This window comes from Globicephala melas, chromosome 4, assembly GCF_963455315.2.
Source record: "Globicephala melas chromosome 4, mGloMel1.2, whole genome shotgun sequence".
NCBI lineage: Eukaryota > Metazoa > Chordata > Mammalia > Artiodactyla > Delphinidae > Globicephala > Globicephala melas.
Window position 1 is genome coordinate 135,097,801 of NC_083317.1, and position 26,292 is coordinate 135,124,092.

The window sequence follows — 26,292 nt, forward strand, 5'->3', positions numbered from 1 at the left end:
CACCCTGCTGCTCCCTCTAGGGAATGCCAGTGGTTTACAGGAGGGGGAGGGAAGGGCGATCCATGTGGAAGCAGCAATTTCACTGATTTTATTGATAATAGACGGAAGGGGGGATGGAGGCGGGGGAGGGAAGAAAGAAAAGACAAAGAGAAACATCCAAGGAGCCTCATGGTTTCAGATTCAGGACAGAACTCCACATCCTGCTTCCCCTCCTGTGGTGACAAACCACATCTGTCAGCTTCAAGCAGCACTTATGGGAATCAGCCAGGCCTCAGCAAAAGGCCATTGAAAGGAAAAGGGGACTGTCCCTGAGAAGCCCCCAACAGACCAGGCATCGGCGGGGGGCGCGGGGGCAGCACCCCCAGCATCATACTGCCCCGCTGAGACCCTGCTGGCCACTAGCCCCATTCCTGGCTTCCTGCTGCCCACCAGGCAGGAAGGGGTCAAATGCAGGTGGTCCTCGCACCACAGAAGAGAAAACCTCAGATCTGCCACACTCCCTCTCCAGTCATGGGAGAGTGGAGGATGCTGGAAGCACAGCCAGCCCAGCAGGAGGGGCAACGGCTCCAAAGGGGGTTGGGTCCTTCTGGAAGCCTCGAGACCTGCTCTATGTCAGGAGCCTTCACCCTGGGTCAGAGGCTGCCCCTCGTCTCCCCACTGACCCCATCTTGACGCAAGATTCTAGGCCTCCCAATGTGGCTGCTTCTTCCCTGGAATCTCCAGCCAAGACTGCAAGTCAGGGCGGTCCTGCGGGCCAAGGAGGGTTAATAGCACATCCCCCTCCTGCCGTAAATCACCAGGGACTCTGCTTCGGGACAGGTGCCCCCGTCACCCAGCGGCCTGCCCTCAGCCCGGGTGCACGGGTGATGCAGTTCCCAGGAACTGGCCTGTGGCCGCCCAGTGGGAATGTGACCAGGATCACAGGGACGGACGTCACTGACCTGGCCCTCCTCATGCAGACAGCTGCCACCCAGGCAGGCACAGGCTCAGGAGAAACAAAAGTGACCGGGAAAGAGGGAGGCAGGACGAAAGTGCACTCAGGTCCCAGGAGGGGAAGAAGTTTCAAGGGGCCACCAATGAATTGGCAAGAGCCTCCCAGGTGCCCCAGGGCAGCAGAGGCAGGGAAATAACTGCAGATGAGCCCAGCATCTCCCCTTAGCCCTACGAGTCGAGTATCTCTCTTACCTGTTCCCATAAGACGTGTCAGGACATGGTCAGGTTTTCAACAGTCCCTAAATACTGTCAGAGTGCCAGCACCAGGCTGCAGGCAACAGCCAGAAGCAGGGAGATGGGGGTTCAAATCTTCGCTCCTCTCCACGGGGTCTGTGGTCTGGGCACGTTCCCTTACCTCCCAAAGCCTTAGTTATCGTCCCCTCCGTGTGACGGCAGTAATGATACCATCGCCTGGCCACCTTCCGTCAGGCCCCAGTGGGTTCATCTCTATAAGGGACCCACCCCTGCAGGCCCAGGCACCCCACAGATCCAAATAAATGAGGGCCGTGGGAGCCCCTTGAATAACCTTTCTCTAAGCCTCAGTTTCCTCCACTGCAGCAGGTTTTTTTAAAAGTACTGCCCTTCTTCCCTGGTGGCGCAGTGGTTGAGAGTCTGCCTGCCGATGCAGGGGACACGGGTGGGCCCTGGTCCGGGAAGATCCCACATGCCGCGGAGCGGCTGGGCCCATAAGCCATGGCCGCTGAGCCTGCGCGTCCGGAGCCTGTGCTCCGCAGCGGGAGAGGCCACAACAGTGAGAGGCCCGCGTACCGCATAAAAAAAAAAGTATTGCCCTGGTGCTTGGGAAAGTGCCTGGTGTACAAAGAGCGTTACAACAACCCTCCTTCCCCTCCATCCTTGACCTCTGATGGCTCTGTCCACATCCTGTCTTCCCGGAAACAGTCACCTCTGTGCTGTCCACGCCCAGAGCCCCCCTGCAACGTGCCTGCATCACTGCGAGGCTCCCACTCGGGCACCAGGTGCTGCTAGAACTTTCAGGGGAGGAGAAGCTCACCACCTTCTCCCAGGGCTACACCCAACTGCGCTTCAACTGCCTGCTGCCTCTTCGGGTCACAGCCTTGGAGTTCTCATGACTCACTCTTGGCAGCTGGTAACCACTGAATCCGATCCAGCCCCCTCCACGTCCTCCCAGATCAGATCACAGCACGGGAAAGGCGCATGTGAAGGCCCGAGTGATGGTCTCTGGGCTGCGAGGCTCGTTTCCTCATCTGTATTATGGGGACACGTGGTGCCTGAGACACCGCTGGACCTCCATGCGGAGCTGCCACCAGTACGGACCCGACATGTGGCATCAGTGCCCCATCAGTTTCTCCAACACAACCTGAGCCCACACGCAAGAGCCACCACGGCTACTCTACCCAGGCAGGAGGCTAGGCTGAGGCTGCACCCTCCCTCATCGGGCCATGCGGTTCCCTCCCTGCCTGGTCCTTCAGCTGCCCGAAGCCCCACCACACAGCCCTGGAGCTGACGGACTCAGGCCAGGTCCCGTCCACGCCGGCTCCACCCTCAGATTGCGGCTCCTCTGTCCTTTACCCAGACTGTCTCATACTCAGGGGCCCAGGTGTGTTTCCAAAGCTTTACACACATGCACACACACCCCGTGACCTCACTCCACCGGCCTCCTCCACACACTGTCTACACCTGTGCCATCTATACCTGTTCTCTAACAGATGTTCCTCCCCACCGGGCTCTCCACTTGTTGAGTACGTTGATCCTCATTATTCAATGGATCCCATATTTGTGAATTTGCCTACCCGCTATGATTTATTTGTAACCCCAAAATCAGCATTTACTGCACTTTTGGAGCCATTCACGGACCAGCCCAGAGAAGCAAAACAAATGTGAGTCTTGATGTGCACGATGCCAGCTGAGGCCAAGCAGAGAGGACCCCCTGCCTTCTCTTCCGGCTGTCAGGCTGCAAACACCCATCCTTCTCACGGTCTACGGAGTGCCATGTTTTCCACGTTTTTGTGCTTTTCATTAGTGGTTCCTCTCTAAGGTGGCCCCCAAGCCTAGTGCTGAGTGCCATCTGGGGTCTTCCCTAAGCACAGGACAGCTGTGACGTGCCTTACAGAGAAAATACGTGTTTCAGATGAGCCACTTCCAGGCGTGAGTCATCATGCCGTTGGCCATGCGTTCACGGTTAATGAATCAACAATACAGTACATTCAGAAAAAGGAAAAGGAAATGTGCAGATCCGTACGAGACGCTGCTCCAGTAAGCGCTCACGTCAAGTCTGTAGGGCAAGATGAGGCCATGGAAACGCAGCTAAATGTGTGGCAACAACGCCTGAGAGGTCACGACACAAGCACAATACGCTGTGGGGCTGAAAGCCAGAGAAATTTTTGGTTCCCTCACCCAGGGGCAGGGAAATGTTCATCCCTTCTGGGCTAGTGTTTCATTGTAAAGAAACACTGTAGAGAATTAATAAGACATCCAGATTAAAGAAGGTGCCTTTAAAGAGAAACATACATAAAACAAAATTGTGTTTGATGAAATTGTGACCAGAGGCTCTCAGGAACAACCCTGTTTCCCTGGGAGCAATGCTTCACTCCGTTTCTCAAATGAAGGGGGAAAAACCACACACACACACACACACACACACACACACACACACACACACGAATCCAGAGCAGTAACAAAGATTCTACTTTTGCCCAAAACATTCCATCCCACACAACTTTTATAAGACTGCTAAGAGGGGACTGTCAGCTCTACGGGACACAGTCTTTCTTCTGTTCTTGACAAGTGGCTAAAATAGTGCATGACACTTAGTAGGAACACTGAAAATATCTGTCGAATGAAAGAAAATAATGAATTAGAAGAAAAAAAATTCATGGACAAGTAGAGTATAATCTGTATTGACATACACTTGCATTTTCGTCCCATCTCTGCAAAGTCCCAGGCTTCCTGTTCTCCACTTAGGGCAGGTCTTCTGTAAACAAAATCAACGTCCAGATTTCCCAACAACAGAAGACTATGATAGTGATTAACGTAAGAATTCAGGGGATTATCTGACATATTTGACTTACTCCTTTCATTGGAAACATGACTTCCCTTCCATTCAAGGTCCCCGCCACTCATCCGTTTGGGCTTGGAGGGCTTTCCATCAGTCGCAAGGTAAGTCAGCTATCCCCTCATCGTCATTTTCGATCCTCTGCCACGTTTTATCTTCACAAGCAACTGGGTATGTACCCACCCTGCCTGGGGTCACCCTTCTGTCTCTACATCTTCCATATCCCCTCCCAGCCAGCAGAGGACTGTTTCTTCTTCCACCCACAGGGTATCTTTTTGCGGTGGCGGTGGTGTATTTGCTTTGTTTTTTAACATAGCAGATCCACCTTGGAGATATAATATTTGATAGAAAAATACATCTGGAATAATAACTTAACATTCATTTTCTTTCATCCAAATGCTTTATATGAACTAACTTAATCACTGTGGTAAACTGCAAAAATGGCAGTAATACTTTGCAGGTATTTTTTGCAGGTGGAGTTTATTTTTTCCCTACCTCTTGCTTTTGGACGAGTCATGTGACTTACTCAGACCGGCAGGACATTAACAAATGTGACGCAAGCAGAGGCTTGGAAAGGGCTTGCCGTTTCTGTTCCTAGAAACCCAGCACCATATGAAGAAGCCCACACTAGCCTGTTGGATGAGATGCACGTGGTCCAGCCACCCGACACCTCAGCTGACAACAAGTCAACCGCTTGACAGATAAAGCCATCCCAGGTCAGCCAGCGCCCCAGCCAACCCACCACCTGACTGCACATTCATGAGATCGGCCAAAACCTAAGTTCAGAAAACTTGCCCAGCAAAATTATGAGCTAAATAAATGTATTAAGCCACTGAGTTTGGTTTGTTTCACAGCAACAACTAACTGATACACAATTCCATTTTAGAGATGAAGAAATTAAAGCACAAACGTTAAGTAACCTGCAGAGGTCCCATAGCTATTAAATGGTAAAATGGGATTAAAAGCCAGGCAGTCTGGCTCAGAGGCCAAGCTTTGCCAGTGGTCCTACAGTTAAGTCAGCTAAGTTTCAAACATTTCCCCAACCACTTACTTCCCCCAAAGGAGGTTAAAGCACGTGGACTTACCTGGTCCCATAAACAGAAAACGGGCAACCGTCAGCACTGAATAACCCTCACTATTTTGCATTTATGATGCCCTTCAGGGTTCCAAAGTCTCCTGACACATTCCAATCATTTCAAAATCCGAAGGTCCGGGCTTCCCTGGTGGCACAGTGGTTGAGAGTCCGCCTGCCGATGCAGGGGACACGGGTTCGTGCCCCGGTCTGGGAAGATCCCACATGCCGCGGAGCGGCTGGGCCCATGAGCCATGGCCGCTGGGCCTGCGCGACCTGTGCTCCGCAACGGGAGAGGCCACAACAGTGAGAGGCCCGCGTACCGCAAAAAAAAAAAAAAAAAAAAAAAAAAATCCGAAGGTCCACCGATGGATGAACGAATAACAAAATGTGGTCTACACATACAGTGGAAAGTTATTCAGCCTTAAAAAGGAATGAAATTCCAACACAGGCTACAACATGGATGAACCTTGAAGACATTATGCTAAGTGACAAAAGCCAGTCACAAAAGGACAAACTCTGCACAACTCCACTTACATGGGGTACTTAGAGGAGTCAAATTCAGAGACAGAAAGTAGGACAGTGGTTGCCAAAGGCTGGGGGAAGGGAGGAGTGGGGAGTAATTATTTAATAAGTACAGGGTTGCAGTTGGGAAAATGATAAAGTTCTGAAGGCGGATGGTGGTGAGGGTTACACGGCAATGTGAATGTACTTAATGCTACTGAATCGTGTACTTAAAAACAGTTAAAACGGTAAATCCTATGCTACATACAGTTTACCACCATTTTTTAAAAAGGAAAAAAATCACAAGGGTTGGAACAGGCAGTGATAAAATGACAGGCCCGGGGCCACTGTTGGACTAGTTAGAACACAGGGAGCAGAGAAAACAAGAAACTGTCTTCCATTCAAGTTTGCTGAGTCACACAGGCTCCACGCCCACCCACCCCCCTTCAGAATGTCCCCCGCCACACACTGAAGGCCAGATGGGCTGGCAGATATGTCAAAGCCACCTTAAAAACAAGCTCTGGCTCACGGACAAAACCCTCAAATAAATCAAAGCCCATTTCCTGCCCCCACCTGGCCCAGGAAAAAAAACAAGTGCTCTGCCCACTCTTGGCGGAATGTGGATTGGGTTTTCAAGATCACAGAACTGGATCTGACTCCTGGTAGGAAAATGAGTTGACATCAGGAACAATAAAGTCAGTGCAAATTTCTGATGATCAGACACAATTCCTACTGGCCCAACAATCACAAGCCTTTGTAAACGCTTTATGGAAAACCAAGCTGTAGAAGTCTTTTCCTTTGAAGTCTCCGCTGTTCGCTGAGACTCTGGATGGATGGACAGGAGCTTTCCAGACATTATAAAACCATCACTACAGTATTACCGCTTCTTTTTTTTTTTTTAAAGGAGGTATACATCAAATATTAACAGAAGGTATGGGGACTTATTTTCTTCTTTTTGTCTATTTTCTGAATTTTCTACAATCTTTTTTTTAGTGAAACCAAAATCTAAGATCATACAGGGATTCCATCATCAAACATTAGCTCATTTAAGTCCTAAGGACACCTCAGGACTCTCACGGTCCATGACCATCACTGTTTCACTGTTTTCAGATCACTGTTTCCACAGAGACGAGGATGCTGAGGCTCTGAGAACGCAGACACACTTGGAGGAGACGCACTTGGAGGAGACGCTTTGAAGCCATGTCTCAGAGACCATCCCTGCTACACACAGTCAGAGGGGTTTGTATATACAGAAAGGAAGGGGTGGGGGCAAGACCAGAGGAAGAAAACAGGAAGCCCTACTTGGCAGCCCCCTTCACCACCAGGAAGGTCAGAGACAGACTCAGCCTCCTGGCCAAGCCCAGACGGCCCACCGTCCGCAGAGATAAAAAGTGACATCCTCACCCAGCCTCAGCCTGTGAGCGCCCTTCCAGTTCCTCGGCCAGAGACCAACAAGGTCCCTTGGGGCTAAGGGGTAGGGGTCACGCTGAGCCTTTTCTACCCTTCTTCCTGCCCACCTGCGAGAAGGCAGGAGTTTAAGGGGGGGTTTGCAGGCATAATGCCAGGCAGGATTCCCTCAACATTCATCCTGGGCTCTGCCAGCTGACAGAGAGTCACTCAGCCCGAGAGTCTGTATCACCTGATGAGGCCTGATGACTCAGTGACTTGACCACGGGACTCAGTAACTGCACGGTAATTGTCCTCACTGGCCAAGAGATGAGAGGAAGGCGCAAAGCCACACTTCACTGCTGCCCAGCAGTGGGACCCTCCCAACGTAGCTCCCTCCTACCTCTTTTTCCATCAAAGAGCATTGGGGTGAGGAACAAAAAGGGAGTGGTGTGAAATCTATTCCAGGTGTGTCACAGCCAACTGGAGACCCACCCACCAAATGAGATTTGAACAAACCCAACCCAGATGAAGCTGGATTTGCCAGTCATGCTCCTATCCCTCTGCAGGGAAGAAGTCGCGAGTAAAGCGGCAATGGAGAAGGAAAGCTCGGGATGCCAACGGAAGGCCGGGAGGAACATCTGGTCAACCTCATCATTCACTCATTGGTTCATTTGTTTGTTTCCTCAAGACGTGAACACCTTCTGTATGCTGGCAATGACCCAAACAGACCAAATTCCCTGTCTGGGAATTTGTGGAGTTTCACTACTATAAACAAGTAAACAATAACAGGTCGGGGGTGAGAACTGCTATGAAGAAAAAGCCAATCAAGGAATGAGGGCTGGGGTGGCAGAGATGGTGGGCTGGCAGTTGTCATTTAAATGTTAGCCCAGGAAGGCCTTGTTGATAAAGTGAAAGCTGAAGGAGATGGAGTGGACCGTGCAAACCCTATGGTTAAGACAACAAGAAACAGGGGGAGCAGCAGGTTCAAAGACTCTGAGGTAGGAGCATATATGACATCCGTTCAGCCAGAGGAGGGTAAGGCCCATCAGCTGGGGCTGGTGGCTAAACGGCCAACCTCCAGAGGCCCCTGAACACAAAGGTCCCTTTCCCAGCTCTGCTCCAGAATCTGAGCTCAGGGGACCCAGTGGGGAAACTCCCGTGGGGAAGCTACTGCGGAGGCTCCAAGGGGATGCTTTCATAGACCACTATGACATCACCTGACGGCATGGGGACATGGATGTTCTTATACAGATATTTGTGTCCTCAAAGGGACCGTAAATCCAAGTGTTGAAGACTTTCAGAAGAGGAGGTTTCATGACCTCCTCAGCACTGACCCAATGTTTACATTCAATTATCAGAAATTTCTCCTCAAACCTAACCAGAAGCCTTCTCACTGCAAGGTCAAGACCACTACCACCCTGGGCTATGGTGGGTAAGACACATCGCCAACGTGGGGCACTTTGGAGGGAGGATGCCTTAGGGTTGGGGAGCTTCTGGGGACTGGTGAGCACCTTCTGGAGAAGGGCTCCTTCTCTCTAGAAAGCTGCAGCCTGGGTGGGAACAGAGGGAGGCGGAGAGAAGGACGGTTGCTCAGGCTTGTTGCCGGCCAACAAGTCATGGGCACTTGGATGTTGTACAGTCCAGGGCAGCAGGACAGGGAAGGAAGGGTTTCGGGCAGCTGGTCTGTCTAGGAACAAAGGCCACATTATCTGGAAGGTTCCAACCAGAAAGCTCAGTTCAGCATGCAGAGTGCAAAACCCAAATACGTAGCTAGAATCTCGGCAGAACCACCAAAGCGTCAAGGGGATGAGAAATCTGAGGGGTGCGCGGAACGGGGCAAGGAAGAGGAATGCCCGAGTCCTGGCCCCTTATCCTCGATGGCTCCCGTCTTAACACATTCCTGGGGCTTCGCTTCCCAAGGGCTCGCTTTCCCATCGCCTCCCCCACCCCCGCCCCAGCCCAACAGCGCACTGCGCACACACAGTGGGGGCCTGCCGTGGTACCTGCACTCACTGAGCATCCGCTTACAGGAAGAGACCCTGGGAGGCGACAGCATCTTCTGTCACATAACACACAGCAGGGACAGGAACTCAACCGGGACCAGCTCCTCAAGAGTCACCTGAGCAGGAAGCCCCAGTGTGGGCCAAGGAGTGTGAGAGCCTCCAGCCCAGGGCCTGGCACACAGCAGGTACCACCATGTGTTGGGAGCTCTTTTCCTTCCCATTCACAGGGCCTGCATCTCAGGCTGGGAAGTCCTCACATCGGTGACGATCCAAGGAAGACACTCTGAAACCAGCAGCCCCGGCAGTTGCCTGACCACAGCCCCTCTGCCGCCCCTTTTCTGGTCTTGGTTCCTCTGTTGCCTATTTGGGCTCTCAGGACAAAGAACCAATGTTCCAAGAGAAGCAGATGGCTAATTTCTCCCAAACCAGGGAGGAGAATACGAGGGAGGGAGTGTTCCTCCTGCTGTCCGACAGGCAGTCATCAGGGAGGGCGGAGGACAAGCCCGATGTTCTAAGCACAGCCTCTGGTCCGGCCGCCTGGGAGGTGGACCTGGGTACCAGTTCCAGCAGTAAGGCAGCGCCCACTGGTAGGGGCAACCAAATGCCAGCACGCTCACCCTACTAATAGTACCAAGAGCGGGAGTGAAAGCAACCTGTGGGGGGGAGGAAAACAAGGGGCTGACTCCAAACGCACCTGTGGACAAAGCCACGGCTGTCCCGTGCCCCTGAGCTTCAGCAAGAGGCCCACAAGTCAGAGGTGCGCCCATGGCGCGGGGTGGGGTGATGGGCAGAGCAGGAGAGCTTACCTGCCTCGCCACCCTCCGTGCCTCCCAGTAGGGCTTCGAGTCTTCCACAGCTTTGCCAATTTTCTTCACCAGCTCATCCAGTTTCACCGTTGCCTCAACAAGAACAGAGCGGAACTTCTGACGAATGTCCTGCAGACAGGAAATTGAGGACACAGTTCAGGCTTAAGAAGGAACGTGCGGAAATCTGCTTTACTTAACCGGAAGCACCCAGAAGGGCCTCCACTCGGCCTACAAGCCCCTGATTTCATGCCTTTACAAGACGGTGTCTAGAGCACCACCATCCAAGAGAAACTTCCACGATGCTGGAGTGTCCTATGAGTTGCACTGGTCAGTATGACAGCCACTGACCACACATGGCTACTGAACACTTGACACTGACTAGCAAGACTGACGAACTGAGTCTTTAACTTATTTCATTTTAAGTAACTATATTTAAATTTAAACAATGTGGCCAGTGACTACCTCATTGGACAATGCAGGTTAGACTGAAAGGCTCCATCCAGGGGAAGATGCCCAGTCCGGCCACGCCTGGCAGCTTCACTCCCTAATGACGGCACCATCTGCTACACTCCCATGATGTCCCCACCCGTGCAACGTGGTCAACATTAAACAGCGGGTACACATTTCCCACATGCCAAACCCTGTGCTAGGCCTTGGGCTTGGTCCCTGCTTTCAGGGCACTTCCAGTCTGGTGGGTGAGGGAGGCATTTACAGCCCAACCCAGCGAGTCTGAGCCAGGATGGGACCAGTACAGGTGCCGTGGAACCCAGGGCAGAGAACCTCACCAGGCCAGGTCAGGCGGGCAGGGGGAGGGGGGCGAGGTTAGAGAGAGACTCGCAGGAAACTTCCAGGGGTTACTATCTGCACAGAAGCCTGAATCATGGATGGGCACCTGGGGAGGAGACAAAATACTGAGTCCAGAGCAGGTGGCAGACCAGCGCCCACCGGGTGGGGGGAGGGAGTAGTGTGGCGTTTTCCAGAGACTGAAGGAAGCTGGACGTCTGGAATGCAGAGAATGGCTAGAGATAAGGGCGGCCACCCCTCCCAGAGATGCCACGAGCAAGGTGGCCTGCATAAGAGTTTGGGAGAAAAGAACAGGCAGGTGGGCGGTGCCAGGGTTAACCACGTTGTGAAAGTCAGGAAACCAGATCCATGGATGCCACAAGGAGGAAAAAAAAATTAAAAAGACAACATTTAGTCCCAGGTCTAGAAGGACACGTTGGATGGTCGGTGAGGGCTTCAGAGACCCCACGTCCCTCCCCTCTACTCCTCTGCCCTCGGGCACTGGCCTATCACAGCCATGCCTCAGGGTGTGTGCGGGCGTTTGAGAGCAGAAGTGGGTGCCCAGGGAAAGAGGAACAACACATGATCACCAGCCATGGGGCTGCCCCAAGAGCAGCCGGCCGCACTGCTGGTAAAACACGTGAGCTTCGCTGGCTACAAAGGGGCTGCCTCGCTATCTGAAAACTATTTCTAAACATAAAATTATATGGGCCTCTTGGGCCAATAGGATGGCTCATGGGGGTGAGGAAGGCCCCGATCACTTCTAATTTCCTTTCCCCCATCATCTCATACCCTGGGTTTTCTAGATGGGTTTGAAAGTGCCAGGGCTGCAGCATATGAAGACATGGCCTTTGTCTTGTATGGGAGCTTCTCAGCTCCTGAGTCCCATCCTACTTCTGACAGAGGCCTTGGTTGCTTCCCCCAGGCCTGTATCCTCCTCATTATCATAATTTTCTCTGCCTTCCCTCCTATCTGGCCAGGCTTGCAGTCACGTGCTACAGCTACAGCTGCCGAAGACGGAACAAGGCTAGGCTTGTCCTCCAGAGGACGCGCCACAGATGCATGCAGGCCGCCAGGGACAAGCAAAGCTCCACCGAGCTCCTGTTAGACTTGACTTCCTGTACGTGGGAGGTAACAGGTTGTCTAGAGCTCGGGATTTGTATCAGAGAGATGGATCTAATCCTGGTTAAACCTCTTTCTGTGAGGTCCCCATCAGGTAACTTCCTTATGAATAATTTTTAGTACCTATAAAATGGTGACTTTCCATCTCATAGGGAGGGCTGTTGGAAGGAATAAGAGAGAATGCAAACATAAAACACCTACTAGTTCCTGGGCACACGGCAGGTATTCAATAAATGCACACAATTCTTTTCCCCCCGGCATAAAAAGAGACCCACGACCCTATTAAACACCACCAAGGGGGTGGCTCTGAGGCAGGGGGAGCTGACGTGAGGGCGGGAATAACCTGCTACCGTGTGGGCAGAGGCTTGGCAGACGCACCTACACACATGGCTGAATCCTCCCACTCAGCACCCTGGTGGGGAAGGGGCCAGCACCACGTCCAGACCACAGGTGGGAACACCAGGGGCCAAATCAGTCAGCGTGTGACCCAGGGCAGGTCACGCCATCACTCTGCACCTCCTCTGGGAAATGAGAACTGTGCCCCAAACCAGTGGCCTATGGGCCCACAGGCTTAGGGCCTTCAGCCGCTACGCTGTGTACTAAATGTCAGGAAAAATCGTATATTTTTTTAAATGCGGATGCTCACATTTCTCGTAAAAAAAAAAAAAAAAAAATTTTTAAATCAGATGATCTGGCCAAACTGGGCCCCCATTCCTACTTGGCAACCACTGGCTAGAAGTAAAGGAGAAGACACCCCTTGGAGACTGTCCTTTCCAGTCCCCACGTCCTGTGCCTGAGCCACACCCAGCCTGCTTCACTCACTGAGCTCCCCTGCCAGGCCCTCAGAGACTTCTGATTTGCCCAGAGCTATTCTGGGCACCAGTGCCTATAAGCCACCTGCCTGCATGAGGCGGGTACAGGGAACAGATGGACAGTTTCCCTTGGGGCAGACACTTACAGATGCTTTCATTCCATCAGCATATGCAATCACTAACAACCTTACCAGGTCGGTGCTATGGTTGTTCCTTTTTTTCTTAATTGAAGTATCGTTGATTTTCAGTGTTGTGTTAGTTTCAGGTGTACAGCTCAGGTGCACAGCACAGTGATTCAGCTATACATGTCTATCTATTCTTTTTCAGATTCTTTTCCATCATAGGTTATTACAAAACCTTGAGTATAGTCCCCTGTGGGTGCTATGGTTGTTATCCACATTTTACAAAGAGGGAAACTGAGGCACAGAGCAACTAGGTAGCTTGCTGAAGGTCGCAAAGCTGGGAAACAGCTCAGCCAAGATTTAAACTCAAGCGGTAAATAAATAAGCACCGTGCAGTGTGATAAGTACTAAGACCTCAGTCTACACACTGCAGTGAACACACAACCAGGAAGGACACACCCAGAGAAAGCACCATTCCAGCCAGGCCTTGGATGGAGGAGGATTTCACCAGACAGAGAAGGGGGCATCGAAGGACCAGCAAAGAAGGGTGGCAGGTGGGAGGGCTGGTGGGACGGAGGAAGGAAAGGCACGTGGGCCACACTGAGGCCTTTGAACTCTATCCCACACGCAATGGGAGACGGTGGGTTTCTCGTGTGAGTCTCAATTTACTTGCCACATGCCTGTCGTCAGCAATGCTTGAAGAATTCTCTACCACAAAAAACAAAAGTTCGCATCGTTCCCTGGACGGCATGTCTGTGAATAGATCTTTCCTAGCTGTAACAGTGTAAACGCCGAACACTGACAACAACGCAGTCCTGCTGGGAGGGACGGGGGTGGCGGAGGACAGAGGAGGAAGGAGACTAAAGCCTCATCTTCCATAGGGGGTGTCCGCAGATAAGAACTAAAACTAGGGCTTCCCTGGTGGCGCAGTGGTTGAGAGTCCGCCTGCCGATGCAGGGGACATGGGTTCGTGCCCCGGTCCGGGAAGATCCCACATGCCGCGGAGCGGCTGGGCCCGTGAGCCATGGCCGCTGAGCCTGCGCGTCCAGAGCCTGTGCTCTGCAACGGGAGAGGCCGCAACACTGAGAGGCCCACGTACCGCAAAAAAAAAAAAAAAAAAAAAGAACTAAAACTAAAAAGTCAAGAAGTAGCCACACAAAGCCTACTGTTTAGAGTCACAGAAGTAACAGAATCCAACAGCACATTAAAAGGGTCAGACACCACGATCAAGTGGGGTTTATCCCAGGAATGCAAGGATTCTTCAATATACGCAAATCAATCCACGGGATACACCATATTAACAATCTGAAGGATAAAAACCATATGATCATCTCAGTAGATACAGAAAAAGCTTTTGACAAAATTCAACACCCATTTATGATAAAACCTCTCCAGAAAGTAGACACAGGGGGAACTTACCTCAACATAATAAAAGCCATACACCACAAACCCACAGCCAACATCGTCCTCAACGGTGAAAAACTGAAAGCATTTCTTCTAAGATCAGGAACAAGACAAGGATGTCCACTCTCACCACTATTAGTCAACATAGTTTTGGAAGTCCTAGCCATGGCAATCAGAGAAAGAAAAGAAATAAAAGGAATCCAAATTGGAAAAGAAGAAGTTAAACTGTCACTGTTTGCAGATGACGTGACACTATACATAGAGACTCCTAAAGATGCCACTAGAGTCACAGATGTAAATACCTAAAGAATCAGCTAAAATATGTTAAACTGATCAATTAAATTGCCTCTAAGGGAGAAATAAATGGGGATGGGGTGGGGGGAGGGTGTTGTCTGTTTTATTTTGTTTTCTGCCCTTTTTAAAATTGTAGTAAAATATCACGGTGGATTTTTAAGCAGAGGCATCACCAGATCAAATCTGGGTTTTACCAAAGAGTGGACTGGGGTCTTCATTTGAGTCTGGTCGGCAGATTCAGGGACCACCAGCCTGGTCAAGCGTGTGACCATCAAAGGGTGTTGGGCCCAGGAAATATGATTTGACGTCAGCGTCTTCCTCTATAAAAGAGGCTGTGTTGCCAGAGAGGATGACGCATGGCTGGCCGACAGCCAAGCACCAACAACTTATTCATCCAAGACGTGTTAAAAGCTAAACATAAAGCCAGCCTTCTTCCTGATAAAAGAGTGGGCCTAGTTCTGGTACCATCCCACAGAGGGTCATGGCTACCTGAGTAATAATTCACTACAAATGCTGGGGTGTGGGAGCCCACAAACCAAAACCTTTCCTGCCTACCCAACATAATAGCCCTGATTTTCCCAGGCCTCACCCTGGTCCCAGAACTGGTCCCATGCCTGGCCAATCAGTCGGGGATACTCCTAGCCTCAGGGATTGCTGAGGGAGGGCACGGGACTGATCAGAACCAGTAAGATTTCATTCTGGGACTTTTCTGAAACTGTTAGAGGAACTTTTTGCACTGAGATGGCTGAGAAGATGGAATGAAAGCTGGAGCAGACTGCAGCCATCTTGGCACCATGAGGGCAGAGCCTGCCAAAGGCAGGGAGGGAGTCCCTATGACACTTTGAGCTCTTGGTCCTAGCAATGCTTTACAGTCTAACCCCATACTCCACTCTCCTAGAGCCAAAATAATGCACACACACACCCAATTGTCCCCCCTCGCTTTATGTTGTGTTTAAGTTATTTGGAATTGAATTTCTACCATTTGCAACTGAATTAAGCTTTTAAAAAACTGAAAAATACTGTATGCCTTAAGGTAGTCATATTAATGTATTCAGGGAGGGGAAAGTCAATCCACAGTCTATAATGTGGCAAAGCACTGTAACTAAATACAGGTAACTGCTGGAGGGCTTCTGCCCCTGATAATAAAGCCATGCTTATGAGGAGCAGGGTCTGGGGAACTTAATTCAACCTACCCCGTATAAAGCATTTCTTTTTTTTTTTTTTAATCCATCTTAAGGCCAGCTGGCCACAACTGAACTTGTGTTTTTTGCCTTATTTCCTAGTGCGAGAAAAGACTCGACCGTGGTTCTTTGTCTCCTACAATTACAGGCAAATGTGTCTCCCAAGATCAGAATGGGGGCTGCTTCCAGGAGTGCCCAGGGAGGAGAGCCGGCTGTTTTCCCTACGGTAAGTGACCCATGGAGGGAAGCAGTTCAGAAGTACAAACACCTCAGGAGAACGAGTAGAGCTTTCACCAGTCAACAAAAATAAGCCACATACCAGCCAGGGCTGTTTACCAGCTGATTTTTTTTAGATCACCACTTGAAGGAGTTCTAAAAGGGCTCCCTCGGCCTGGATGAGGCCTCAGATCTTCCAATCTCAAAACTGTGTCACATCCACCAGGTGACTCAGACTGAGGGCAATTTCTTCACGCAGAGGACTGCTGAGGGTGGCAGTCTCCCTGTTTGAATATGTCAGTGTGTCAAAAATGCAGCGCCCTATCAGACAGGAACCTCAGCCCCACGAAACCAGCACCCGTGGGCCTTGGAAACAGCGAGCAGGGGTCACCACCCTGGGGACAATCCTGTTTTCTGGCCAATCCACTCACTCAAGCCTCGATGATCTCACCTGTAAGCTGAGAAGGGCAGCCTCTCCCCTTCACAAAGACGTCCCCAGAACCAAGCGAGATTAGGACACGATGTCAGTTTTTAAAAATAACTGTCCTACAAATTAAGGGTGACACCAAACTTCAAAAGATCCCTAGTAACGCCATTTATAAATACACTGCTTTCTGCTCATGGAAAGATTTCACAGGCATGATCTGAGACTCACAAGGACCCTGTAGGACAGGATGGCCAGGCTCAGCAAGAAGGGCGGTCCCCAGTCTCCAGATAAGAGACCTCAGCCCCAGGGGAGAAGTGCTGTCTTGACCTAAGGTCACACGCAGGGGAGCATCAGGCTAGCGTCAGGAGCACAGACCACTAGTCCTAAGTTCCATGTGTCTTTCCCTTCACCTCTGGCTCCCAAAGTCTGGTCCAGGGAACACAGGGGAAGGGACTGGGGGTTCCCTGAGACCTTTTCTGGGAGTCTGCAAGGTCAAAACCATTTTCATAATTGAGTTCGACTTAATTTGCCTCTTTCACCTTCATTCTCTCATGAGCGTTGAGTGGAGTTTCCAGAGACTACTTGAGCGGTGACATCAAGAGACAGAACGCAGAAGCAGAAGTGAGCATCCAGCTCGCCTATTAAGCCAGACATGAAAGAGACTCATAAAAACCATAAAATGACAGCTTTCTTTTCACAGGTTTCTTTTGGTTTGGGAAAACAGTTATTTTTGATAAGATATATTCTTTACGCTGACAGGTAATAGGCTTATTACTGTCATTTTTAATGAATGAATACAAGTGTTTAAAACAACTCTGTTTTAATCTCTAACACGGCAGATACTGTAGATGCTCCCCACAAAAAACAAAAGCTCTGAAATGCTCAGTGATCACAGGAGTGTAAAAGGAACCTCAGGCCCAAAAGCAGCGGGCGAGGTTTGCAAGGCACAAATAAGAGACACGGATGTAGAGAACAAATGTATGGACACCAAGGGGGGAAAGCGGTGGGAATGTACTGGGAGATTGGGATTGACATATATACACTAATATGTATAAAATAGATAACTAATAAGAACCTGCTGTATATAGCACAGGGAACTCTACTTCACTTTGCTGTACAGTAGATACTAACACAACACTGTAAAACAACTATACCCCAATTAAAAAAAAAAAGAAGCATCGGGTCAGCTGGTGCCACCAAACCACACCCTGCCCCTGGGCTGCCCTGCAGAGACCCTGCTGGAGGGAAACACCAGTGTATTTTCAGTAACAGAGAAGCAGCTATTCCTTCTCAGGCCTTCCCAAGAGGAGAAAGCCTCCATTTGGGGTCACTATCTCTTCATAGCCCTTCTTCACGTTTGCTAATCTCCTTTTTAAGAAAGGGGGAGTTAGGCTCAGAGCCCTCCCCAAAGGGAATCTGCTAGAATTTGATAGGCAAAACAATAAACCCACTGGAAACAAAAGAGCATTGCTCTGCAAAGTCAGCAAGTGGGACCCTATGAGTTGGGCACGTCCATATGATTCTTCACTGAAGTGAAAGAGTGGCATTGACATATATACGCTACTAAATGTAAAATAAATAGCTAGTGGGAAGCAGCCACATAGCACAGGGAGATCAGCTTGGTGCTTTGTGACCGCCTAGAGGGGTGGGATATAGGGAGGGAGGGAGACGCAAGAGGGAGGGGATATAGGGATATATGTACACATATAGCTGATTCACTTTGTTATACAGCAGAAACTAACACAACAATGTAAAGCAATTATACTCCAATAAAGATATTAAAAAAATAATGAAAAAGAAAATAAAATGTTAGAAAAAAAGCCTGCTTGAAACAAAGTTATTTCCCTTTGATGACTCTTCACTTCTGGTCATGAAGTCTCATTTTCAAACAAACTTAAGTACGAATGTGAATCCAGGAAAATACGGAATAAACAGTACATAAGAACTAGAACAAGGCAAAAATTATGACAGAGGCAGAAGAACGAGAGAGTGGGGATGTAAAGTCTCTGTATCAGGAATGTTCCAGAATTCCACGATGAAAGGCACCCCCGGAAACACTCCAACTTCCTGACCAATTCTAAGGTACCTGAAACGTTTTTAATGTTACTACAACATGTTTTTTCCCCACCCATCCAATCTATTCTTTAACAGCACTTGTGGTAGCTACTAAAACACACAAAGAAACCACTTTCCTAGAGCTTCGGTGAAAGGGATCAAGTGTCCTCCAGGGCTGGCTGCTAGAACTTTCTGCAACAATGCAGATGTTCTGTATCTGTGTAGCTCACTACAGAGGCCACCGGCCACAGGCGGCTAAATGAAAACTTGAAATGTGCTTAGTGCAGCTAACTGGATTTTGTATTAAATTTTAATTTTTAAAGTGTACTTCAAATCGCCCCATGGGGCTAGTGGCTGCCATCCCGGACAGCACAGGTCCAGCTCCTGGACCCCAGATTTCACCCCGCTCCCCACTCGGAGAGATCACGCCACGCTCCTGGGTCCTCCTGCTGCCTTGTCTCCTTGCCTCTGCCTGGTTTTTCTTGCCACAAGGAGCGGCTGTCACAGCCCTGTGAGAAGGGCGGCCAGGACAATCTGATTTCACCTTCAGGAATTCTGCAGCAGAGGCAGAAGTGGAAAAACGGCGCCAGGGCAGAGCCGGGACCTGGGGAGCCAAACCAGAAAGGCCGAGGCAAGAGGGCCCAGGAGCAGAGAAGAGGCAGAGGTGGAGAAGGGGAGGGGCGAGGGCAGGAGCCCCTGGGGGGCTGGAGCCAGCCCCTCCCCGCCCAGCACCCCTCAGGCCCAATTCCCCATCAACGAGTTTCATCCAACCAGGGAGCCTGGTGAAGACAGCTGCAAAAGGATGGAAACGTGCATGGAAAAGAAAGAAGGGGGAGACAGTACCAGGGCCTCCGAGTTAGAAGCAGCAGAATCGCTACCGGGACCTCTAGCCTAGCTCCCTCCCTCCACCCCCCTTCTTTCCCACCTCAAACCCCAACTTCAGAGGCAGAGGCTTCTTGAGGCGTCTGCCAAGCCCACCTTCTGTGGGGACTGTGCCTCACGCGTAAGAAGAGCCCCGCTGCTGTGCTTCTGACACAAGACCCTCTCCCAGGGGACAAAACGGAGGAAGCCAGAGGGGGGAGAGATGGGGACACAGAGAGAGTTGACCGAGAGGGAAGAGAAAGCAAACGAGAGAAGGGGAGGCAGCAGAGGGGGAATGCAGGCGATGATCCTGCTTCCCGACCCGAATTCTGCAATTACACAGCCACATCATTTATCAACCTTTGGCAAAGGCACCTTTGAGAGTGAGGACTGCAAATAACGATGCTGGGATGCTTGGTGTCCCTGCTCAAGGCTCTACAACGCCCTCCCCACCCTTGGGGTTCATGAAGGAAAATCCTGCCTTTTATTTAAGCCGTTTGAGTGGTTTGGAAGAAAGTGTAGGGGATTCCATCCCAGCTCCAGACCCAGGGTCAGGCCCTGTGCAGATCGGCAGCCTTGGTGACAAGGTCAGCCCTGCTTCCTCTTTCCACAGCACCACACCATCTGTCCTGGTTCTGGGCCACCAAGAGCTTCCTTCCACTGAGAGAGGAGAAAAGGAAAGTAAGAAAAGACGGTTGGTCAGCATGGTTTCCTGGGCCCAGTTGGCCTCTTCCGAGGTTATCAAGGGTCTGAGAGCTTTTTTAGGCCTAAGTGGAACCAAGTTACTCCCAGGCAGAAAGGCTGTGCTCTAGAATTCTGATTTGACTAGAGGGATGTTTCCAAACAAGCAGGTGAGGACCCCCTCCCATCTCCCAGAGCACAAGCAGCCCCCGCAGCTGTCCCCACACTGGACCACCCAGCTTCGTGCAACATCAAGATTCCACAGCCATTTGGAGGCCGAGTTAAGGCAGTCGGTAGGTCTGGGAATAAGGAAAAAGCTCTTTTTTCAACTTCTTTAGTTTGAAATAATTTCAGACTTGGAAAAAATGAGGGTAAGATGCAGACTTGATGTCCCTTTACCCTGAAGTATTTCAGTGTGCATTTCCTAAAGATGAGGACATTCTCTCACAGAACCAGAGTACAATGATCAAAATCAGAAAATTAACATTGATACGATGCCATTAATCCAGTCTATGACTTTGTTCAAATTGCATCAACTGTCCCACCAACGTCTTTTACAGCAAAGGGAAAAAGATATTTTTCCTGGTCCAGGATCCAGTCCAGGACTCAAATGGCATCTACTGTCAATCTCTCTCTAGTCTCCCTACTCTGGAAGCATTCTTCAGTTTTTCATGGCTTTGATAGTTTTCAATAATATGAACCAGTTATTGTGTAGAATGTCTGTCACTGGGAAAGACTCACTTTCAATTCACCTTTTTTGTTGATGTTACGTAGGCAGGAGCCACCAGGATGGAATCTAACCAATTACAAAAAAATACGTTTAAATAGCCTAAGGTCCAAAGCACCACAAAGGAGAAAACCCAACAGCCCTTTAGTCTTCAGGCACAACGGTCAATTGTATGAGGCCCAGGAGGAGGGACAGAAGCTACATAACCACCCTACACACACACACACACACACACACACACTCAGTCAGACACACATACACAGAAAGACACAGGCACACTCATGCACACAGACACCCTCTCTCACACACACAGTGACACACACATACACAGCAGAGCTGAGAAGGCTGAAAGGACCCGCTGCTTTTTTCACTCAGAGCCAAACGCCTGTGTTTTTTTTTTGGTTTTTTTTCGGTACACGGGCCTCTCATTGTTGTGGTCTCTCCCGTTGCGGAGCACAGGCTCCGGATGCGCAGGCTCAGCGGCCATGGCTCACGGGCCCAGCCACTCCGCGGCATGTGGGATCTTCCCGGACCAGGGCACGAACCCGTGACCCCTGCATCGGCAGGCGGACTCTCAACCACTGAGCCACCAGGGAAGCCCCAAACACATGTTTTTAAATCCACAAGATTCTTAGTGTGAGAGGAGGCAGAACTGCTGAAACTGAGGCATTTTATGGAGTTCAACCACAAGTGAACTATCTCCATGTCTGCACCAAAAGGCTTAACATATTTCCTCAATTTTAAGACTCACTTTTTTTCAAACATTTGCTAATATTAGGGATACTTCCCTGGTGGCCCAGTGGTTAAGAATCCGCCTGCCATTGCAGGGGATATGGGTTCGATCCCTGGTCCAGGAAGATCCCACATGCTGTGGAGCAACTAAGCCCATGCACCACAACTACTGAAGCCCGCGTACCTTAGAACCGCAACTGCTGAGCCCACGCACCGCCAACTACTGAAGCCCACACGCTCCAGGGCCTGTATGCCGCAAATACTGAACCCACGTGCTTCAACTACTGAAGCCTGTGGGCCTAGAGCCCGTGCTCTGCAACAAGAAAAGCCACTGCAATGAGAAGCCTGCGCACCGCGACAAAGAGTAGCCCTCGCCTGCCACAACTAGAGAAAGCCTGCGCGCAGCAGCAAAGACCCAATGCAGCCAAAATAAATAAATAAAATAAAATAGGCCTTCCTATTTTAAAAAAATGTGCAAATATTGGATTTTAGACGGATCATACAAATAATGTGAACATTTATCAGGGGTGATGTTTCAGCCACCCATCAAGCAGTTATGCAATACAAGTTCTGTTTTAAATTAACATGAGTGTCAGCATCAGGGCAATGGTGAGTTCACGGCCCGGCCTAGGGAAGCTCGAGGGACCAGGCAGTGAGGCCTCTGTGGAAAGCACGCACCCCCCTCCCAGCACTCCAGGCAAGCTGCTGCCTTGCTCCTCTTGGAGGACCTTCCTCCTGACTGCAGCTCACGGAACAGAATGGAAAGAAAGGAGGACGAAGGACGCAAAGGAAACAAAGTAAAAATCCACTGCCATTGGTTTAAGAGACACGGAAGAACCCGGAAGTGGCTAAAAACAGGAAAAGTGGCTGCTTCTAGCAGAACTGGGGGTGGGAAGGAATGAGGCAGAGGACTTTCATTTTCTCAGGGGCTTTTCTTCAACTATGTGCAAGTATTGCTTCAATAAATATCAGACTTTAATTTGGCTGCAGCACAGATTGACCAATGTTTTGTATTTCCCCATCATCAAGACTGAGGGGGACTCAGCTCATTCAGCATGTGGCTAGATTCAAATCAAAATCTCAATCATTCCAGTAAACTGGTGCAGCCACTATGGAAAACAGTATGAAGGTTCCTCAAAAAACTGAAAATAGGGACTTCGCTGGTAGTCCAATGGTTAAGACTCCGCACTCCCAATGCAGGGTGCCTGGGTTCGATCCCTGGTCAGGGAACTAGATCCCGCATGCCACAACTAAAGATCCCACATGCTGCAGCTAAAAGAGCCTGCATGCCGCAACTAAGGAGCCCACATGCTGCAACTAAAGATCCCGCATGCCGCAACTAAACATCCTGCATGCCACAACTAAAAAAGATCCCGCGTGCCGCAACTAAAGATTCCGCATGTCACAATGAAGATCCTGCACGCAGCAACAAAGATCCCGCATGCCGCAACTAAGACCCAGCGTAGTCAAATAAATAATTTCTTTCTTTTACCTGAAAATAGAGCTGCCATATGATCCAACAATCCCACTCCTGGGCATATATCTTGACAAAACTGTAATTCAAAAAGGTACATGCACCCCAATGTTCACAGCAGCACTATTCACAATAGCCAAGACATGGAAACAACCTAAACGCCCATTGACAGATGAATGGATAAAGAAGACATGGTACATATACACAATGGAATACTACTCAGCCATAAAAAAGAATGAAATAATGCCATTTGTAGCAACATGGATGGACGTAGAGATTATCATACTAAGTGAAGAAAGTCAGACAGAGAAAGACAAATACCGTATGGTATCACTTACATGTGGAATCTAAAATATGACACAAATGAACTTATCTACAAAAGTTTGTGAGGACTCACAAACATAGAGAACAGACTTGTGGTTGCCAAGGGGGTTGGGGGAGGGATAGATTGGAAGTGTGGGATTAGCAGATGCAAACTATTATATAGAGAATAGATAAACAACAAGGTCCTACTGTATAGCACAGAGAACTATATTCAATATCCTGTGATAAACCATAATGGAAAATAATATGAAAAAAAATGCATATATATGTATAACTGAATCACTTTGCTATACAGCTGAAATTAACACAACACTGTAAATCAACCATACTTCAATAAAATAATTTTTTTTAAAAATCTCGATCATTCAATATCAGGGCTGGAAAAGCCACTGCCCATCATTTAGCTCAGAGGCTGCCATTTCACAAAGGAGGAAACTGAAGCCTCTCCCAAGGATGTGTATTTGGCGAGCGTCAGGGCAAAGACTGAAAACTTGTTCTAGATCAGCATTCTTTCATCTCACCAGCCTCAGTGAGGACCTGTGAAGCAGAGCCTCCACACCCACAAACACACATATTAAAAACTACTTCAGGGGGCTTCCCTGGTGGCGCAGTGGTTGAGAGTCCGCCTGCCGATGCAGGGGACACGGGTTCGTGCCTCAATCCGGGAAGATCCCACATGCCGCGGAGCAGCTGGGCCCGTGAGCCATGGCCGCTAAGCCTGCGCGTCCGGAGCCTGTGCTCCGCAACGGGAGAGGCCACAACAGTGAGAGGCCCGCGTACCGCAAAAAAAAAAAAAAAAAAACTACTTCAGGGCATGGGCTCCAGCCTCAGACTCCTGGATTCAAATCTTGGGTCCTCATCCCATTGGCCATGTGACCCGTGAGAACTGGTTCAATCTCCATGTCTCATCAATGTCCTCAAGACATTGTGTTAGTTTTGAGAACTAACAGGATAAACTATACAAACCACTTAGCACAGTGCTTGGAATAACAATAAGCTTTTGATAAATAATCGTGACTTTTACGCAGGTGTTGTTATTCAATAAATAGCAATGGTTAGAAAGGGAAGGGCCGAAGCTGGCTGAACGTATTATATGCTAGGTCCTGTGCCAGGCACTTTACAATCATGACCTTATTTAATCCTTAACAACCCTGCAAGATAGGTATTGCTCTTCCCACTTTAGAGAGCAGGAAATGAAAAACCCAGAAAAGCTAAAAACCTTGCCAAGACTGCACAGCTTATGAAGAGGCAGAGGGAGAATTCAAACCTAGGTCTCCTGAACTCCCAAGCCCATGCTTTTCCTCTATTAGCTCCAAAACAAGTTTTCCTATGCTTTTTTGATCCCAGGGTTCACAGCATCAAAGTACGATTTGCTTGAACAAGTTCCAACTTGGGGAGTGGATCCAATTTCCAGCAAATGCATGCAATACCAGGATCCTATTTCTGCAGTGGGGACGCTAGCAAAACCCGTGGCAGGGAAAGAAAGCAGCGCTCAAGAGCTATCCAAGGAGCTTAAGAACCTTCCCCCTGAATTTATAAAGTGTCTGTCTAGCTACTGTACTTTGGGGACTCTAGGCTCCACTAATTTTCTGTAATAGGCATTGAAGCCATGGCATAATATTCTCTCAGACAACATTTTTAAGAAACAGGCAAAGCAAAGAATTCCCTATCGCAAGACCCACAGCACTGCTCAAAACTGCTCCCTCTTGCTTTAATTGTAGCTGGTTGGTTTAAGGGTTATTGACAGAACGAATCAAAGTCCTTGCTCTGCTGGATGGTTAACTATTAAAGCAGTTCGGCAAGGCACTGTGAAATGTGGCTGTTCGTGAAGCCAACGGACATCCTGCGGGCCTCAGAACGAGTCACTGTCTCTGTATCACCACCAGGAGTGTGGCCATTCTAAAACAGGGCTCGAAATGCTTTAGGACTGCTCCCATCAAGAGATGGCGTCTGGGCCATCTCCTCTTGAACCTGGGCAGGTTCATGGCTGCTTGGACCAGCAGGATACGACAGAAGTGCTGCTATGGGACTTCCAAAGCTGTGATGCCCCCACCTGGTCATCTTGGGATGCCCACTGTGGGAAGCCAGGCACCATGAGGAGGTCAGAGTACCTGGGACTGCCGTGCTGGGACGGTCGCATGTAAACACTGACCACTGACCAGCTGAGCCCCCAGCCAAGAGCCAGTATCCACGGCCAGACACAGGAGTGGGCCTCCTCGGACATCCAGTCCCGCAGGGCATTTGGATAAGCACCCCACCCCACCCCCAACCGACATCTGCCTGCAACTGCTCAAGACTCCTCTGGCGAGAACCACCCCGCAGAGTCCTCTCCAAATTCCCGACCCAACAAATCATGGGCAAAATAAAGCATTTGATTTGGGGTAAAGTAGTTTGGGGGGTAATTCATTAGGTAGAAATAGGAACCAGAACCATAAGGAAGGACATCTTCGTTTCATCTCTTCTTCCAAAAAAGCTGGGACTCCCCTGGTGGCACAACGGTTAAGAATCCGCCTGCCAATGCAGGGGACACGGGTTCGATCCCTGGTCTGGGAAGATCCCACGTGCCGCGGAACAACTAAGCCCGTGTGCCACAACTACAGAACCTGTGCTCTAGAGCCCGTGAGCCACAACTACTGATCCCGCGTGCCACAACTACTGAAGCCCGTGCACTCTAGGGCCTGTGTGCTGCAACTACTGAGCCTGCGTGCTGCAACTACTGAGCCCTGTGCTGCAACTACTGAGGCCACGTGCTGCAACTACTGAAGCCTGCACACCTAGAGCCCACGCTCTGCAACAAGAGAAGCCACCGCAATGAGAAGCCTGCTCACTGCAACAAAGAGTAGCCCCTGCTCACCGCAAGTAGAGAAAGGTTACGTGCAGCAATGAAGACCCAGCGCAGCCAAAATTTTTTTTTTTTTTAAAGCCAAAAACCAGGGAATAAAACATCAAATCTGCAGGTTTCATATCTTATCAGAATGAAGCTGAAGCCTTTTGCGTGTTGGCAACAAAAGGGTCAGGTGGACGAACATACCCGAACCCTGTTCATCATGCTTCGGGTGAGTCTGATGCCACAGAGTATGCATTTACATTAAGTGGGTTTGGCTGCAGTGAGAATAAACAGCGGATGTTCCTGTCATTGTCTCCCTGCTGGCAGTTTCTTTCTGTCAGAGCAAACATTAATATCTCTTGGATAATCCAGCAAAACACAGCAAAGGAAAAAAGTCAGGCAAAAATAGAACGAAATTGTTTTCCATCTTCCTTTAAGGAAATGAAAGA

At 49.7% G+C, this 26,292-nt stretch overlaps 1 protein-coding gene across 1 annotated transcript in view; it reads right to left on the bottom strand.

Moving 5' to 3' along the window:
* SH3BP5 (SH3 domain binding protein 5) overlaps window positions 1–26,292 on the bottom strand; it is a 79,271-nt gene that overhangs the window by 41,328 nt on the left and 11,651 nt on the right. Inside the window, exon 3 of the mRNA XM_030876400.3 lies at window positions 9,802–9,930. Coding sequence (XP_030732260.1) covers window positions 9,802–9,930 — 129 coding nt within the window. The remainder of the gene's footprint in view (window positions 1–9,801; window positions 9,931–26,292) is intronic.